Source organism: Mobula birostris, chromosome 4, assembly GCF_030028105.1.
Source record: "Mobula birostris isolate sMobBir1 chromosome 4, sMobBir1.hap1, whole genome shotgun sequence".
Lineage (NCBI taxonomy): Eukaryota > Metazoa > Chordata > Chondrichthyes > Myliobatiformes > Myliobatidae > Mobula > Mobula birostris.
The window spans coordinates 1,702,221-1,721,989 of record NC_092373.1 but is presented as its reverse complement, the minus strand read 5'-3'; the positions used below and the strand labels follow the sequence as shown (position 1 = coordinate 1,721,989).

The window sequence follows — 19,769 nt, the reverse complement described above, 5'->3', positions numbered from 1 at the left end:
GAAACTGAAAGGTCGGCAGGTAGATAAGACCATAATACCATAATACATAACAGCAGCATCAGGCCATCCAGCACAGTCATGGCTGATGGATTATTCCTCTCAAACCCATTCTCCTGACTTCTCCCCATAACGTTTGACCGCCCTGACTAATCTATAACCTATCAACCTCTGCTTTAAACATACCCTATAACTTGGCCGCCACAGCTGGCTTTGGCAATGAATTTCACAGATTCACTCCCCTCTGGCTAAAGAAATTTCTCCTCATCTCTGTTCTAATGGGTGGCCCTCTATTCTGAGGCTATGCCCTCTGGTCCAAGATTCTCCCACTATAGGAAACATCCTCTCCCCGTCCACTCTATCTAGGCCTATCAATATTCCACAGACTTCAATGAGATCTCCCCCCAGTCTTCTAAACTCCATTGAGCACAGGCCCACTGCCCTCAAATGCTCCTTACACCTTACCATTTTCATTTTTGGACTCATTCTTGTGAAACACCCTGGTCCTCCTCGAATGTCAGCACATCTTTTCTCAGATGAGAGGCCAAAAACTTCATAATACTCCAAATGTTCCAATAATTTACTCACGACTGATGTCCAGCTCACAGGATATAAATTCTTGGCTGATTTTTAGAGGCAGGACATCTATGTGGACAATGGAGCATCTCACTGCCTCTTCAGCCAAATTGCTGTTCTGTGTCTGAGGTCACATATTGCTCTGCTGGGTGAAAGCACCAGTCTTTCCCTTCCCAAAGGACAGTGAAATCTGACAGCACTTGGAGAGGTAACATGATCAACTGTGCCGGGGAACCAGAGGATGTTTTGTACAGATATCCAGCAGGCATCAAAGGATATCATGATCAATCAGAGCTAAAAGTGCCTGTGGAGAAGTTGAAGAGGAAGCAAAGTGATGAGTATAGCAAAGAGTACGCATGAATGAGCCTTTCTCTGAATGGCAAGGAGGTTTTGCAACGCGTAATCAAAACTGTCTAACACATCACTGGCAGCAACCTACCCACCATGACAGGCAGGGCAAATCTACAACGGGTAGTCTAAACTGCCCAACTCATCACTGGCACCATCAAGCCCACCATGACAGACAGGACGAATCTACAATGGGTAGTTTAAACTGCCCAACTCATCACCGGCCCCATCAAGCCTACCCACCATCAAGGACATACTATATATTGAGAAAGGTGGGCTGTAAACGGGTCAGCACAGCATGAAGAATCCCACTCACCCTGCTCATGGTCCCACTCCCATCAGGGAGGAGGCTCCGTTGCATCTACGCCAGGACCACCAGACACAAAAGCAGTTACTTTCCCCAAATAGTAAGATTGATCAACACCTCCACACCCTTAACCACCACTACTTCATCATTAACAAGAGAAAATCTGCAGATGCTGGAAATCCAAGCAACACACACAAAATGCCGGAGGAACTCAGCAGGCCAGGTAGCAACTAGGAAAAGAGTAGAGTCAACATTTCAGGCTGAAACCGTTCAGTAGGACTGGAGAAAAAGTGCTGAGTAGATTTAAAAGGCCGGAGGAGGGAAGAGAGAAACACAAGGTGATAGGTGAAACCAGGAGGGGGTGGGATGAAGTAAACAGCTGGGAAGTTCATTGGCGAAAGAGACAGAATCAGAATCAGGCTTATTACCACTGCCACGTGTTGTGAACTTAGCAGCAGCAGCTCAACGCAATACATAATGTAGAAGATAAATAAATAAATAAACAACCCAATCAATTACAGTACAGTATATGTATATTGATTAGATTAAAAATTATGCAAAAACATAAATAATACATATTAAAAAAGTGAGGTAGTGCTCACAGGTTCAATGTCTATTTAGGAATCGGATAGCGGAGGGGAAGAAGCTGTTCCTGAATTGCTGAGTGTGTGCCTTCAGGCTTCTGTACCTCCTACCTGATGGTAACAGTGAGAAAAGGGAATGCCCTGGGTGCTGGACGTCCTTAATAATGGCCACTGCCTTTCTGAGACACTCCTCCCTAAAGATGTCCTGGGTATTTTGTTGGCTAGTACCCAAGATGGAGCTGACTATATTTACAACCTCCTGCAGCTTCTTTCGGTCCTGTGCAGTAGTCCCTCCACACCAGACAGTGATGCAGCCTGTCAGAATGCTCTCCGTGGATCATCTATAGAAGTTTTTGAGTGTAGTTGTTGACATATCAAATCTCTTCAAACTCCTAATGAAGTATAGTCACTGTCTTGCCTTCTTGATAGCTGCATCGATATGTTGGGACGAGGTTAGGTCCTCCGAGATCTTGACACGCAGGAACTTGAAACTGCTCACTCTCTCCACTTCTGATCCCTCTATCTTCACCTTACCCTTCCTGAAGTCCACAATCAGCACTTTGGTCTTACTGACGTTGAGTGCCAGGTTGTTGCTGTGGTACCACCCCACTAGTTGGCCTATCTCACTCCTGTACGCCCTCTCGTCACCACCTGAGATTTGACCAACAATGTTGTATCATCAGCAAATTTGTAGATGGTATTTGAGCTATTACTAGCTACTCATTCATGGGTATATAGAAAGAGTAGAGCAGTGGTATGACTCTGAACTGCAACCGGTGATGAGGCTCTGATTGGGGACTTTCAGAGCTTTGGGGAAAGTGGAGTTACCCCTTAGTCATTCATTGCTCCCAGGGCCACTCTGACCCGGAACGGTAGCACCTGCAAGGGTTCTTGCTCAGGATACGAGTGAAGGCCAATGGCAGATCCGGAAGGTTCAGTAACTGAACTTACGACGGAGAAGGCGGATGAGCTAAGACCTCAAATGACAACAGCTATAGTAAAGGCGGATGAACATTTAGGAAGAGAAATGGCGATTTCTTTAGTTTGCCCAATGGTAGGCAATAGCAAACCACCGTTGCTAGATACTAGGTTTCCTAGAATCTATTTGCTAAGAAAACCATGGTCAAATTCACAAATGTATCACACAACAACAGTGTCAAGAGGATCTTCAAAACAATTCTGACGATGCTTTGCTCAGTAGGGTTGATTCTGGTCAGCAGGGGATCCCTGACCGTCATCAAGCTACTGCTCATAAAATTCAAGTAACACAAAAGAAAATTATTGTCACTTGGAACGTAAGAACCCTATATCAAGCAGGAAGGTTGGACAAGGTGATAAATGAAATGGAAAGACTAAAGATTAACATCATAGGAATTAGAGAAGTTCGTTGGATAGGTGCTGGAACGTGTCAGAATAGAAATAAAACACTAACTTATTCTTGTGGAACATCCCATACGAATGGAGTAGGAATTCTTATGGATGAAAACATGGCAAAAAGTGTTTTAGGATACGGGGCAATATCAGAAAGAGTGCTCCTTGTTAGATTCAGAGGACAACCATTTGATTTAGCAATTATACAGGTATATGTACCAACAACAGATGGAACAAATGAAGATATAGATAAATTCTATGAAGAATTTGAACAGGGAAAGAATGGCTGCAAATCTCAAGATAATGTTATTGTCATGGGAGATCTAAATGCTAAAGTTGGACGAGGTGCTGATGGAAATACCATAGGAAGATTTGGATGAGGGGAAAGAAATGAAAGAGGTGAGAAATGGGTAGAATGATGCAAGATGAAGAATCAGGTCATTATGAATACCTACTTTAAAAACCATCCAAGACACTTGTGGACCTGGAAAAGTCCAGGTGATAACACTAGAAATCAAATTAACTTTATTACTATAAACCAAAGATTTAGAAACTCGGTGACTCAATGCAAAACTTATCCAGGTGCAGATTGTAATAGTGACGATAACCCAGTAGTATATCGTGTAAAAGTAAAACTTAAAAAAAACTAAAGAAGCAAAAACCTGAACAATCCCTTGACTACTTGCAATTAATTAAAGAAGAAATCTTAAGACAAAAATTTACAATTGAAGTAAGGAATAGATTTCAAAGTCTAGAAATAGAGTCTATTGAAGATGATAGCAATCATGTGGAAATGATATTCAACTCTCTAAAGGATGCCTTGGTAGAATCGGCAAAGTCAGTGATTCCTAAAAAAGAAAAAAGCACAAAGAATAAATAGATGACAGATGAAATCAAAAATCTAATGGAAGAAAGGAGACGGAAGAAAGCAAATCCTATAGAATATAAGTCCTTAGATAAAAAAGTTAAAAGCTTATGTCAAAAAGCCAAAGAAGAATGGTTAAACCAGGAATGTGAGCAAATAGAAAGAATCCCTATTACTGATCCAAAAAGGTTACATCAACAAATCAAGAATATCACTGGTAAAAAGCTCCTCTGTTCTTCAGGTGGATGTTTGAAAGCAAAGGACGGTACCATTATCATGGAAAAAGATGAGATTATGAACAGATGGACTGAGTATATTCAGGAATTGTTTGAAGACGATCAAGGCGAAAAACCAGAAATTAAGAAAAACATTGAAGGTCCAAGTATTTTAAAACCTGAAGTTCATAATGCAAGAAATAAGATGAAGAAAGGAAAGGCAGCAGGTCCTGATGAATTAGTAACAGAACAAATTATTGCTCTTGAAGATTATGGAATTGAAAAATTTACTGATTTAATCAATGACATTTATGAGACTGGAATAATACCAGAAGAGATGAAAAAATCAGTATTTATCACTCTTCCTAAGAAACCTGGAGCAATAGAATGCGAATTACATAGGACCATAAGTTTAATGAGTCATATCACCAAGATACTTCTAAGAATTTTGATGACAAGAGCTAAAAGTAAGATACAAGCTGAAATAGGTAAAGAACAATGTGGTTTTGTGAAAGACAAAGGAACAAGAAACACAATATTGATGTTAAGGATGCCCTCAGAACGAGCTATTCAAGTGCAAAAAGATTTGTTTGTTTTATCGGCTACACAAAAGCATTTGATAAAGTGAAGCACAATAAGTTATTTGAAATATTACAGGAAACTCTAAATTTAGATTCGAAAGACCTCCACCTAATCAGAAATCTGTACTGGGAACAAACTGCCGCTGTAAGAATAGATGGAGAAGAGAGTCAGTTTACGAAAATCAAGAGAGGCGTTAGACAAGGGTGTGTTTTCTCCCCTGATTTATTTAATGTGTAGAGTGAAACAATATTACAAAAAAATAGAGACATCTTGGGAATCAAAGTTGGCGGTGAAAACATCAATAATTTCAGATATGCAGATGATACTGTGTTAATTGCAAGTACGGAGGAAGAACTACAAAACTTAATTGATATAGTTGTTGAAGAAAGTGCAAAAATGGATCTATCTATCAATTGCAAAGAGACAGAATGTATGAGAATATCCAAAAAGAAGGAGAATCCCATCTGCAGGCTGAGAATAAATGGTAAAACAAGTACAGAACTTTTGCTACTTAGGAAGCTGGGTGACATCAGATGGCAGGTGCGACATGGACATCAAAAGAAGAATAGGGATGGCAAAAGACACCTTTATGAGAATGAAGAGTATACTGACCAATACTAAACTAGGCATGACAACCCACCTCAGAGTACTGAAATGTTACATTTATCCCGTTATGTTATACAGATCAGAATGTTGGACAATATCTAGTATCATGACGAAATGAATTGAAGCAGCAGAGGAGGATTTTGAGGAGGATGCAAAGAATATCATGGACGAAATGAATATCTAACGAGGATGTCATGAACAGAGCAAACACAAAAAGAGAAATAACGTTTGAGATCATGAAAAGGCAATGTAACTTCACTGGACATGCGATTAGGAAAGAGGAGTTAGAATGCATGGTAATTATGGGAAAGATTGAATGGAAGAAAGCAAGAGGAAGGCAAAGACAAATGATGATGGAGACAGCAGCCAGAGAACTGGAAATGGATAGCAATGAATTGATCCACTTGACCCGAAACAGGACTGTGTGGGCCACGGCAGTCAAAGCTCAAACCAGACATGGCATCTGATGATGATGATGAGAGCAGTGGGCTAAACACACACCCCTGAGGTGCACCAGTGTTGATCATCAGTGAGGAGGAATATTATCACCTATCCACACAGATTGTGGTCTTCCAGTTAGAAAGGCCATGGAAGGAAAAAGAGGGAGGTGAAGGGTGGGCAAGGAGGGAGAAGGAGAAGGGGATGGGAAATGGTGAAGGGGGGCTGGGGGACATTACTGGAAGTTTGAGAAATTGATGTTCATGCCAGCAGGTTGAAGGCTACCCAAACAGAATATAAGGTGTTGTTCCTCCAGCCGAAGTGTGGCCTCATCGCGACAGTGGAGGAGGCCATGGATGGACATATCAGAATGGGAATGGGAAGTGGAATTAAAATGGATGTAGACATATTGGAATGAGAATCAGTTGTAGACATGTCGGGACGGGAAGGGGAACAGACTCACAGATGAGGTGACACTTCACTCTGTGAGTCTGTTGGGATCATGTACTGTGCTCGGTGCCCCCAGTGTGTATACCAGTGAAACCCGATGCAGATTGGGAGAGCACTTCACCGAGCATCTACGCTCCAACGAGCAGAAAAAGCGAGATCTCCCAGTGGCAACCCATTTTAATTCCACTTCCCATTCCCATTCTCATATGTCCATCCATGGCCTCCTCTACTGTCGTGATGAGACCACACTCAGGTTGGAGGAACAACACCTGATATTGCATTTGGGTAGCCTCCAACCTGATGGCATGAACATAGATTTTTCAAACTTCTGGAATGTCCCCCACCCCTTCACCATTCTCTATCCCCTTTCCCCTCTCTCACTTCATCTCCTTGCCCGCCCGTCACCTCCCTCTGGTGCTCCTCCCTCCCTATCTATCTTCCATGGCCTTCTGTCTCTTTCACCGATCAACTTCCCATCTCTTTGCTTCATCCTCCCCCTTCAGTTTCACCTATCACCTGGTGGTTCTCTCTCCCCTCTCCAACCCCCCCACCTTTTAAATCTACTCCTCAGATTTTTTTTCTCCAGTCTTGCGGAAGGGTCTCAGCCCGAAACGTCGACTGTACTCTTTTCCACAGATGCTGCCTGACCTGTTGAGTTCCTCCAGCATTTTGTGTATACTACTTTATTATTTCCTCAAGCAACACACAAAATGCTGGAGAACGCAGCAGGCCAGGCAGCATCTATAGGAAGAAGTACAGTAGACGTTTCGGGCCGAGACCCTTCGTCCTGAAACATCGACTGTACCTCTTCCTATCAATGCTGTCTGGCCTGCTGCGTTCCACCAGCATTTTGTTTGTTGCTTGAATTTCCAGCATCTGCAGATTTCCTCGTGTTTGCGTTTATTATTTCCTCCGTCACCTTACGTAAGACCATTAGACTTCGGAGCAGAATTAGGCCATTTGGCCCATCGAGGCTGCTCCGCTATTTGATCATTGCAGATCCATTTTCCCTCCCAGCCCCAATCTCCCGTTTTCTCTCCATATCCCTTTGTGCCCTGACCAATCAGGAATATATCAATCTCTGCCTTAATATCAATCTCTGCCTTTATCTGTGGAATTCTCTGCCACAGGAAACAGTTGAGGCCAGTTCATTGGCTATATTTAAGAGGGTGTTAGATATGGCCCTTGTGGCTAAAGGGATCAGGGGGTATGGAGAGAAGGCAGGTATGGGGTTCTGAGTTGGATGATCAGCCATGATTGTAATGAATGGCGGTACTGGCTCGACGGGCCGAAAGGCCTACTCCTGCACCTATTTTCTATGTTTCTATGTTTAAATATACACATAGACGGCCTCCACAGCTGCATGTGGCAAAGAATTCCACAGATTCACCACCCTCTGCTAAAGGAATTCCTCCTCATCCCTGTTCTAGAAGGACAATTCTTTCTTCTGAGGCTTTGATCTCTGGTCCCAGACCCTCCCACCATCAGAAACATCCTCTCTACATGCAGTTTATTTGGACTTTCAACATTCGATAGGTTTCAATATACAGACACTTCTGTCCCTAATGTTATTTTACGGACGTACAATCAATCTAAGTATATAAGCTATCTTATGTATTTATGTTTATTTTGTTTTTTATTTTGATTGTGTTCTTTATCTTGGTTTTTTTGTGGTACACTGGATTAGGAGTAACAACTATTTTATTCTCCTTTACACTTGTGTACAGGAAATGACGTTGAATAATCTTGAATCTGAAACTCTGAAAGTTGCAGGTGGCGTATCAGTGCTGAAGCCCCAACTTCCATCATTTACAGAAACGACTCGGAAGAAGGGATCAAAGGTACGGATGCTCGGTCTTGTGAAGACTCAAAATTGCTGAGGAAAAATAACAGGTGGCTTCGCATAAACACAACAGATTCTGCAGATGCTAGAAATCCAGAGCAACACACACAAAATGCTGGAGGAACTCAGCAAGTCAGGCAGCATCCACGGAGAAGAACAAACCATCGATGTTTCAGCCCAAGACTCTTCATTAGGACTGGACAGGAAGGAGCAGAAGACAGATTAAGAAGATGGGGGTAGGGCAAGGAACACAAGCTGACAGGTGATAGGTGAAACCGGGTGAGGGGAAAGGTGGGTGGGTGGGGAATTTGGGATGAAGTGAGAGGTTAGGTGGAAGGGCTGGAGAATAAGGAATCTGATAGAACAGTAGAGTGGACCATAGGAGAAAGAGAAGGAGGAGAAGGACCAGAGGGAGGAGACGTGAAGAAGAGAAAAATAGAAAAAGAAAGAAGGGAGAAGGGGGATACATTTATGTAAGTTGGAGAAATCTATGTTCATGCCTTCAAATTGATTGCTACCTCCTCCAATGTGAATGTGGTTTCATTGAGCCACTGCACAGGATCAGAAACAGCCACAGAAAGTTGTAAACTCAGTCATCTCCATCACTGGCACCAGCCTCCCCAGCACCAGGACACCTTCAAAAGATAAAATGCCTCAGAAAGGCAGCATCCATCATTAAGGACCCCAATCACCCAGGACATGTCCTCTTCTCATTGCTACCATCAAGGAGGAGGTACAAGAACCTGAAGACTCACACTCAGTGTTTTGGCAACAATTTCTTCCTTTCCGCCATCAGATTTCTGAATGGACAATGAACCCATGAACTCTACCTCACTATTTTTTTTCACTTTTTGCTCTTTTTGCATGACTTACTACATTTAATATTTTATATATATTTCTTATCATCATTTAATTTTTTATTATTATGCATTGCAATGTACGGCCATCACAAAACAACAAATTTCACATGTGTCAGTGGTTTTAAACCTGATTCTGACCTGATAGAGGTATCTTCACAAGAGTTCGAAAGCTTTACTGAGCAGGGAAAGTTCCTGCACTTGTGGGAAAATGTGAAATCGTCCATTGTGGCAGGAAAATGTCAACAGAGGAACTTCATTGAAATGTTGGAAGACTGTGAGGTTGAGGTGTATAGGAATCTGCATGTCCTGTTCTACGGTTTACAAACACCAGTATGGGGGTGCAACAAGCAAGCAGGAGAGGTATAGACATGTTATTGTTTCTTGTGAGGGAAATGAAGACAAAAGTGGGGAAGTTACACTTCTGTTCCACACTGTTTTGGTAAAACCACACTGAGTACCGTGTACAGTGTTGGTCTCCTTGTTTAGGGAAGCTGGTTAATGCATGGATGCTGTTCAGAGAAGTTTACAAGTTTGAATTCTGCAGTCGATGGGTTAAACTATGAGGACGGGTTGCACTGGCTCAGTTTATGTCACAGAACATTGAACAGAACAGCAAAGGAACAGGCCTTTCGGCGCACAACGCTGTGCTGAACCAATTAATTAGTATGAAATGGCCAACTAAACTAATCCCTTCTGCCTACACGATGTCCATATCCTTCTAGTTTCCTCACATTCATCTGCCTATCTAAACATCTCTTAAAAGTCTCTAATATTTTCACCTCTACCACCACCCCAGGCATCACATTCCAGACACCCACCCCTCTCTGTGTAAAAAACTTGCCTCTCATATCTCCTTTGAAATTACCCCCTCTCACCTTAAATGCATGCCCTCTGGGACATCGAGGTATTTCAACATTGGGAGATCGATACTGTCTGTCTCTCCATCTTTGCCCCTCATACTCTTATAAACCTCTGTCAGATCTCCCCCCAGCCTCTGCCTGTCCAGGGTTTGTCCAACCTCTCGTTAAAGCACACAGCTTCTAATCCAGGCCAAGTCTGTCCAACCTCGCAGGAGGAGATTACAAGGGTGAGAGGGAATGACTGAAATAAAAGATGTTGAGCTATCTCAGATGTGAAAATCTAGTTTTGCTTGTGGGAGCAACACACACAAAATGCTGGAGGAACTCAGCAGGTCAGGAATCCCTTCATCAGGAAGGAGAACGCTCATCAGAATTCAGCCCGAAACGCATACTGTTTATTCATTTTCATATATGCTGCCTGACTTGCTGAGTTCCTCCAGCATCTTGTGTGTGTTGCTCTGGATTTCCAGCATCTACAGACTCTTGTGTTTAGAACATAGAAAACCTACAGCGCAATACAGGCCCTTTGGCCCACAAAGCTGTGCTGAACATGCCTCTACCTTAGAAATTACCCAGGGTTACCCATAACACTCTATTCTTCTAAGCTCCACATACCTGTTCAGGAGTCTCTTAAAAGACCCTATCATATCGGCCTCCGCCACCGTTGCCAGCAGCCCATTCCACGCACTCACCACGCTCTGCGTAAAAAACTTACTCCTGACATCTCCTCTGTACCTGCTTCCAAGCACCTTAAACCTGTGCCCTCTCGTGCCAACCATTTCCGCCCTGGGAAAAAGCCTCTGACTATCCACATGATCAATGCCTCTCATTATCTTATACACCTCTATCAGGTCACCTCTCATTCTCCGCCACTCCAAGGAGAAAAGGCCAAGTTCACTCAACCTATTCTCATAAGGCATGCTCCCCAATCCAGGCAACATCCCTGTAATTCTCCTCTGCACCCTTCCTATGGCTTCCACATCCTTCCAGTAGTGAGGCGACCAGAACTGAGCACAGTACTCCAAGTGAGGTCTGACCAGGGTCCTATATAGCTACAACATTACCTCTTGGCTCTTAAACTCAATCCCATGATTGATGAAGGCCAATGCACCGTATGCCTTCTTAACCACACAGTCAACCTGCGTAGCAGCTTTGAGTGTCCTATGGACTCGGACCCCAAGGTCCCTCTGATCCTCCGCACTGCCAAATGTCTTACCATTAATACTATACTCTGCCATCATATTTGACCTACCAAAATGAACCACCTCACACTTATCTGGGTTGAACTCCATCTGTCTCTTCTCAGCCCAGTTTTGCATCATATCAATGTCCTGCTGTAACCTCTGACAGCCCTCCACACTATCCTCAACACCCCCAACCTTTGCGTCATCAGCAAATTTACTAACCCATCCCTTCACTTCCTCATCCAGGTCATGTATAAAAACCAGGAGATTTTGATGAACAGTTTATGATGAACTGCTCCTTGGCAATTCTCTTCGATGGGAGTTCAGTGAGACCCTCTGAGAGAGGGTCTCACTGCCCCCTTCTGGGATCTCTGCTGCCCTCTGACTCTTTGACCATGTGCTCACCCAGACTCGCTATTCCTTCTTCTCCAGCCCTTTATCTTTTCCACCCTGCTCACCTCACAGCTTCTTACTTCATCTCCCCTCCCCGCCTGTCACCTTTTAGCTTGTCCGTCTCCCCCTCCCATTTACTTATTCTTGCATCTTCCCCGCCTTTCCGGTCCTAAGGAAGAGTCGCCGGCTGAAATGTTGACTGTTTATTCATTTCCATGGATGCTGCCTGACCTGCTGAGCTTCTCCAGAATTTTGTGGGTGTTGCTGTGGATTTCCAGCATCTGCAGAATCTCTCGTGCCTGATTGTGGGAGAATATATATCAAGGGGTCTCGATTTAAAAATAAGATTGTTGCTATTCTAAGGCAGAGATGCAGCAAACATATTCTCACATGATGGTGAATCTTTGCAATTCTCTGCCTCAAAAGGAGGTGGAAAAAGAGAGATTGTCTCTTTAGAGCAAAGGATGGTGAGAGAAGACTTGATTGAGGTATACAAGATGCAAAGAGGTATAGACAGAATGGACTACCTGAGACTTTTTCCCTGGGTAGGAAATAGCAATACAAAGGGCATAATTTTAAGGTGATTGGAGGAAGGCATAGGGGGGCTGTCAGAGGCAGGTGTTTTACACAGAGTGGTGGGTGCCAGGGGTGGTGCCAGCGGCAGATACAATAGGGACATTGAACAGATTCTTAGATAGGCACATGGATGAAATAAAAATGGAGGGCTATATGGGAGGGAAGGGTTAAATTCATCTTAGAGTAGGTTAAGAGGTTGGCAAAACATTGTGGGCCAAAGGGCCTGGACTGTGCTGTAGTAAATATTTTTCAGGTAGAGATAGGCAGTTTTTTGAAAAGTAGGGGGTTACAGGGTAATGGAGATGAGGACACAGTCAGAAGAACTACCTTATGAATGGTGGAATGGGCTTACGGAAGTGTCTGACCTAAATGTCTTTCTAATTTGCAATGATCAGCTTACTGTGAAGCGTCAGGATCAGACCCTTCAGACCACCACATCTATGCTGACCATAATGGACAGGTCCGCCTGCCCACAGTCCGTACCCGTCACCGCGAGGGGACACGGCCCATACCCGTCACCGCGAGGGGACACGGTCCGTACCCGTCACCGCGAGGCCCCATGGTCCTTACCCGTCACCGCGAGGGGACACGGTCCGTACCCGTCACCGCGAGGCCCCATGGCCCGTACCCGTCACCGCGAGGGGACACGGTCCATACCCGTCACCGCGAGGCCCCATGGTCCGTAGCCATCACCGCGAGAGGCCACTGTCTGTACCTGTCACCGCGAGGGGCCACGGTAGCATAGCGGTTTTCGTGACACTATTAAGCTTGGGGTGTCAGCGATCAGAGTTCAGCTGCGGCTCCTCCGTAAGAAAGTTTGTACGTTCTTCCCACGTACGTGTGGGTTTCCTCCCACAGTCCAAAGACGTACTGTTTGGTAGACTGTACGTTGTCCTGTGATTAAGCTAAGGGTTAAATTGGTGGGTTGCTGGGTGGTGTGACTTGAAGGGCCTGTTCCACGTGATATCTCTAAATAAAATATATCTATAAAACATGACTTGACAACTCATCGCTGAAACCCTAGCCTAATCACAGGACAACTTATGATGACCTACTAACCGATTTGTCTTTTGACTGTGGGAGGAAATCAGAGCACCAGGAGAAAACCCAGGCATTCTATGGAGAGGAGGCACAGCGACTCCTAACAGAGGACGCCAGAATCGAACTTGGAACTCCAACAGCCTGAGGTGTAATTGTGTCGCTACCGTGGGGCCTGTGGCTGATTTGAGAAGTGTTGAGGGCTTTGTGAGCTCTTCCATTCACTGATAGGTCCATTGATGTGTAGCTGATATCGGGTAGCTCTCCACCCAAGTGTTCCCACTTTCCACGACTGCTAGGCCACCAGGCCGTGCTAGGCCGCAGGTTGCTCAGTGACATCCTGAGACAACCAACAACAAACACATTTCATGGGACTAAAACTAGGGATTGTTCTAGAATCCTCAGCTTAGTGTCTATGGAAGATGAACTGAAGAGAGAGAGTGGGAGATGAGTGAGATGGGAAACAAGAGCAGGAGGGCAACAGGTTAGAGAATGAAAGAAAAGACAGTGAAGAAGAAGGTAGATAAAAACATAAGGGTTAGTTTTAAGGTAGAGTCGGTGGTGAGAATGGCAAATGCAATGCTAGCATTCACCTCGAGAGGACGAGAGTACAAAAGCACAGATGTAAAGCTGAGGCTTTATAAGGCATTGGTCAGACCACATGGAGTATTGTGAGCAGTGTGGACCCATTAATTAATAAAGATGTGCTGGATTTGGAGAGGATCCAGAGGACGTTCACGAGAATAATCCCGGGAATGAAAGGGTTAATGTATGAGAAGCTTTTGATGTATCTGGGTCTGTACTCAATGGAGTTTAGAGAAATGAGGAGGGACGTCATTGCAACCTCTCGAATATTGAAAGGCTAGGTTATAGGATTGTGGAGGAGTCCAGGAGCAGACAGCACAGCCTCAAAATAGAGGGACGTCCATTTCTGAGAGAAATGAGGAGGAATTTCTTTCAACTGGGGGTGGTGAATCTGTGGAATTCATTGCCATAGACAGCTGTGGATGCCAGGTTATGGGGTATATGTAAAGCTGAGGCTGATTGGTTAGTAGATGTAAAGCTGAGCTTAATTAGTAAAAGGTAATGGGGATGAGGCAGAAAAATGGGGTTGAGAGGAATGGCGGATAAGCCGTGATGGACTGAATGGCTGAATTATCCTCTGATATGACAGATATGCATCATTCTTCCTCCTTCCTCCGCCTCAATAATCCCCCGTCAGCAAGGGCCCCAACATAAGGACATCTGCGGCTGTGAAACACACAACGCCAGGCCTGGTTTTACCACGCTTGCTTTGCCAGGAGTGCTAGGAAGTGCTGACTGCCTTACATCTCCGACAGTGACAGCACATCGGGACATCCGAGGTGTCTGAACTCTGTGGGTTCCAGCTGCCAGGGTCGTCTACTGTTCATTACAGACACCCTTTCAGGGCGACGCCTCCTGTGTGACACGGGTGCTCAAGTGAGTGTGCTGCCCTATCGCCTATTGATGAGAAGGAAAAGCCTCACTGGAGACCGCCATTGGCAGCAAGATCCAGACTTACAGGATATGACGGGTGACGCTGTGCTTCAGTGGGTAATGTTACAGATGGAACTTCGTCCTGGTTAAAGTGGCTAGACATCCGCTCAGTGCAGATTGCCTGGACTGCGGAAGATCTTAAGAACTGCTGGCTTGTGGATGTCAAGGACTTTGGGTCAGTACCGTGCTCCCCCAGTAAGTTTCCCACAACGACTCTGTCAAACACACACGCCACCACCTGTGAGGTTACTCACCTGCTAGGCGAATTCCTAAACCTCACAGGAGTTACAAAACATGGGGTTGAGCACCAGATTTCCACAACTGGCCCAGCAGTCTATGCCCGTGCGCGTAGACTGGGCCCAGAAAAGCTGGAAACTGTGAAAGCTGAGTTTGCCAATATGGAAAGACTTGGCATTGTATGCCAGCCAAATAGCCCCTGGGCTTCTCCCCTTCATATTGTCCCTAAGTCCAATGGTGGTTGCAATCCCTGTGGCGATTACTGATTCCTTAAACAAGGCCACATAAACTTTAGTATGGCATTTGACAAAGTCCCACATGAGATGCTGGTCACGAAGGTTCAGTTGTTCAGCATTCAGGATGAGATAGTAAATTGAATTAGACACTGGCTTTGTGGGAGAAGACAGAGAGTTGTAGTAGAGGGTTGCCTCCCTGACTGGAGGTCTGTCACTAGAGGAATGCCACAGGGATCAGTGCTGGGTCCACTGTTGTTTGTCATCTATATAAACGATCTGGATGATAATGTGGTTAACTGGATCAGCAAATTTACAGATGACACCAAGATTGGAGGCGTAGTGGACAATGAGGAAGGTTATCAGGGCTTGTAGAGGGATCTGGATCAGCTGGGGAAATGGGCTGAAAAATGGCAGATAGAATTTAATGCAGACAAATGTTCACTTCAGTTGAACATCTAGAGTAGGTCTTACACAGTGAATGATAGGGCACTGAAGACTGCAAGACCATAAGATATAGGAGCAGAATTAGGCCATTTGGCCCATTGACTCTGCTCTACCATTCAATCATGGCTGATTCTTCTTTTGCCCTCCTCAGCCACACTTCCCGGCCTTCTCCCCGTAACCTTCAATGCAGTTTCCATCAAGAACCTATCAACCTCTGCCTTAAATACACCCAATGACCTGTCCTCCACTGCTGCCTGTGGTAATAAATTCCTTAAGTTCACCACACTCTGGCTAAAGAAATTTCTCCACATCTCTTTTTTAAATGGACGCCCCATAATCCTGAGGCTGTGCCCCCTTGTCCTAGACTCCCCCATCATGGGAAACATCCTTTCCACATCTACTCTTTCCCGGCCTTTCAACATTCGAAAGGTTTCTATGAGCTCTCCCCTCCTCCTTCTAAATTCTAGCGAGTACAGACCCAGAGCTATCAAACATTCCTTGTATGATAACCCTTTCATTCCTGGAATCATCCTTGTGAACCTCCTCTGAACCCTCTCCAATGCCAGCACATCTTTTCTAAGATGAGGGGCCCAAAACTGTTCACAATAGGCAAGGTGAGGCCCCACCGGTGCCTTATAAAGCCTCAGCATCACATTCTTTCTCTTGTATTCTAGACCTCTTGAAATGAATGCTAACATGGCATTTGCCTGCTTCACCAGTGACTCAACCTGCAAGTTAATCTTCAGGGAGTTCTGCACAAGGATCCCAAGTCTCCTTGCATCTCAGATTTTTGGATTTTCTCCCCATTTAGAAAATAGTCTGCACATTTATTTCTACTACCAAAGTCCATGAGCATTCATTTTCCAACATTGTACTTCACTTGCCACTTTCTTGCTCTTCTGCATCCTGTTTCCTCAACACTATCTGCCCCTCCACCAACCTTTGTATCATCTGCATACTTGGCAACAAAGCCACCCATTCCATCATCTCAATCACTGATATGCAACATAAAAAGAAGCTGTCCCAACACCAACCCCTGCAGAACACCGCTAGTCACTAGCAGCCAACCAGACAAGGATCCTTTTGTTCCCACTCGCTGCCTCCTACCAATTAGCCAATGCTCTAATCATGTAAGTAACTTTCCTGTAATACCATGGGCTCTTAACTTGGTAAGCAGCCTCATGTGTGGCACCCTGTCAAAGGCCTTCTGAAAGTCCAAATATACAACATCCACTGCATCCCCTTTATCTATCCTACTTGTAATCTCTTCAAAGAATTCCAACAGGTTCGTCAGGCAAGATTTTCCCTTCAGGAAACCATGCTGACTTTGTCCTTTCTTGTCCTGTGTCTTCAAGTACTCCATAACCTCACCTTTAACAATTGACTCCAACATTTCCCAACAACTGAGATCAGGCTAACTGGTCTAGAATTTCCTTTCTGCTGCCTTTCTCCTTTCTTAAGGAGTGGAGTGACATTTGCAATTTTCTAGTTCTCTGGCACCATGTCAGCGTCCAATGATTTTTGAAAGGTCATTTCTAATGCCCCTACAATCTGTAACACTACCTCTTTCAGAACCTAGGATGCCGTTCCTCTGGTCCTGGTGACATGTACCCTTAGATCTTTCAGCTTTTTGAGCACCTTCTCCCTTGTAATAGTATCTGCACTTGCTTCTCTTCCCTCACACCCTACAACATCTGGCACACTGCTTGTATTTCCACAGTGAAGACTGGTGTAAGATACTCATTTAGTTCATCTGCCATGAAGAGTCTGGGGAGTGTGGTAGAGCAAAGGGATACAATTCCATAATACATTGAAAGTGTCATCATAGGTAGATAGGGTCGTAAAGAAAGCTTTTAGCACATTGGCCCTCATAAATCAATGTACTGAGTAAAGGAGATGGGATGTTATGTTGAAGCTCTAGAAGACATTGGTGAGGCCAGATTTGGAATGTTGTGTGTGGTTTTGGTCACCTACCTACCAAAAAGATGTAAACAGGGTTGAAAGAGTACAGAGAAAATTTACAAGGATGTTGCCGGATCTGGAGGACTCGAGTTATAAGGAAAGATTGAATTGGTTAGGACTGTATTCTTTAGAACGTAGAAAGTTGAGAGTAGATTTGGTGGAAGTGTACAAAATTATGAGGGGTATAGGTAGAGTAAATACAGGCAGGCTTTTTCCACTGAGGCTGGGTGGGATCACAACCAGAAGTCATGGTTTAAGGGGACATGAGGGGAAAGTTCTTCACTCAGAGGGTCGAGAGAGTGTGGAACAAGCTGCCAGCTCAAGTGATGGATGCAAGCTCGATTTCAACGTCGGAGAGGAGTTTGGATAGGTACATGGATAGTAGGGGTATTAGGGCTATGGTCTGGTTGCAGGTCGTTGGGAGTAGGCAGTTTAAATAGTTTTGGCATGGACTAGATGGGCCGAAGGATCTGTTTCCGTGCTGTACTTCTCTCCCTGGATGTTGGGAGTGCGGTGTGTGGTGTGAGAGAGTTCACTGGGTCTACAGATAGGGCGGTATGGTAGCGTAACATTTTACAGCGTCAGCCTGGCTTCGATCCGTGCTGCCGTCTGTACGTTATCCCAGTGACCATGCGGGTTTCCTCTGGCTGTTCTGGCCTCCTCCCACATTCCAACGATGTACCAGTTAGGGTGAGAAAGTCGTGGGCATGTAGCGTGGCGACACTTGCGAGCTACCCCAGCACATCCTCACACTATGCTGGCCGTTGCAATAATTCAAATTTTTTAAAATTTAAATTTAATTGTCATTTAACCATACTCATGAATACAGCCAAACAAAACAGTGGTCCCCTGGTGCCAAGGTGCAAAACACAGCACTAACAGTACACAGCACATATAGTCATGATAGCAGAAAAACATACAATCGTCAAAACATATCGAAACATATGCAGCCCAAGTCCTTGAATGTCAGAGCCAGTGGAGTACCGATGCTGAGGCCGGTGCATTTCACCATAGACCTCAAAGTTTCGACGTACACATGACAAACCAAGCTAATATTCCATCTTTACATTACAGTTGTGCACCTACCTTCAGCAACCACCTGAGCCCTGGGATGCCCATTTGGCTTGTAAGGGTTATACTTGGGCTTTGGAGCGACGACAGGCGCGAACTTCTTGGGCGCTTGCTGAGTCGATACGGAGATACTGGGGTTGGTGATTGAAGTCATGGTCTCCATCCTGGCTGACACATGACCGGAGGTGTCGCCATCCTTTGGGAGAAGCCAGCTTGGGTTAGACATGGTTTTGAACCCTGAAAAACACCAAAAGGCAGTGAAGTGAGGAGATGTCTGAAGTGTACCAGTCAGTGAACCCCAGAGAAGAGCACTCCATTCAAGCTTTAAGATTGTTTAACATCATTTGCAGTACACAAGTGTAAAGACCATAAGACCATAAGACAAAGGAGCCAAAGTAGGCCATTTGGCCCATCGAGTCTGCTCCGCCATTTTATCATGAGCTGATCCATTTTCTCCTATTTAGTCCCACTCCCCTGCCTTCTCACCATAACCTTTGATGCCCTGGCTACTCAGATACCTATCAATCTCTGCCTTAAATACACCCAATGACTTGACCTCCACTGCTGCCCGTGGCAACAAATTCCATAGATTCACCACCCTCTGACTAAAAAAATTTCTTCGCATTTCTGTTCTGAAAGGGCGCCCTTCAATCCTTAAGTCATGCCCTCTCGTACTAGACTCTCCCATCATGGGAAACAACTTTGCCTCATCCACTCTGTCCATGCCTTTTAACATTCGAAATGTTTCTATGAGGTCCCCCCTCATTCTTCTAAACTCCAAGGAATACAGTCCAAGAGCGGACAAACGTTCCTCATATGTTAACCCTCTCATTCCCGGAATCATTCTAGTGGATCTTCTCTGTACCCTCTCCAACGTCAGCACAAAAAGAGAACAAAATAACTGTTACTCCAGATCCAACGCAGCACAAAAAAAACCCACAATCAGATAAAGAACATAATAAGTATAAATATGCGAGATAGCTTATCTAAACTCCATAAAGTATAGTATAGTATATAAATGCCGGGACTATAATACCAAAGACAATAATATAGAGGAACACAATTAAGTCATTGGCCCATCTAGTCTACTTCACCATTCCATCAGGTCTGATTTATTATCCCTCTCAACCCCATTCATCTGTCTTCTCGCAATAACCTTTGGTGCCCTGACTAATCAAGAACCTATCAACCTATTCCACAGATTCACC

At 44.6% G+C, this 19,769-nt stretch overlaps 1 protein-coding gene across 7 annotated transcripts in view; it reads right to left on the bottom strand.

Annotated features, from left to right (window-relative positions):
• LOC140196126 (lipoma-preferred partner homolog) overlaps window positions 1-19,769 on the bottom strand; it is a 477,606-nt gene that overhangs the window by 255,993 nt on the left and 201,844 nt on the right. For all 7 annotated transcript variants that reach the window (XM_072254856.1, XM_072254853.1, XM_072254855.1 and 4 more), the window contains one exon: window positions 18,577-18,798. In XM_072254856.1, coding sequence (XP_072110957.1) covers window positions 18,577-18,787 — 211 coding nt within the window. In that variant the 5' untranslated portion in view covers window positions 18,788-18,798. The remainder of the gene's footprint in view (window positions 1-18,576; window positions 18,799-19,769) is intronic.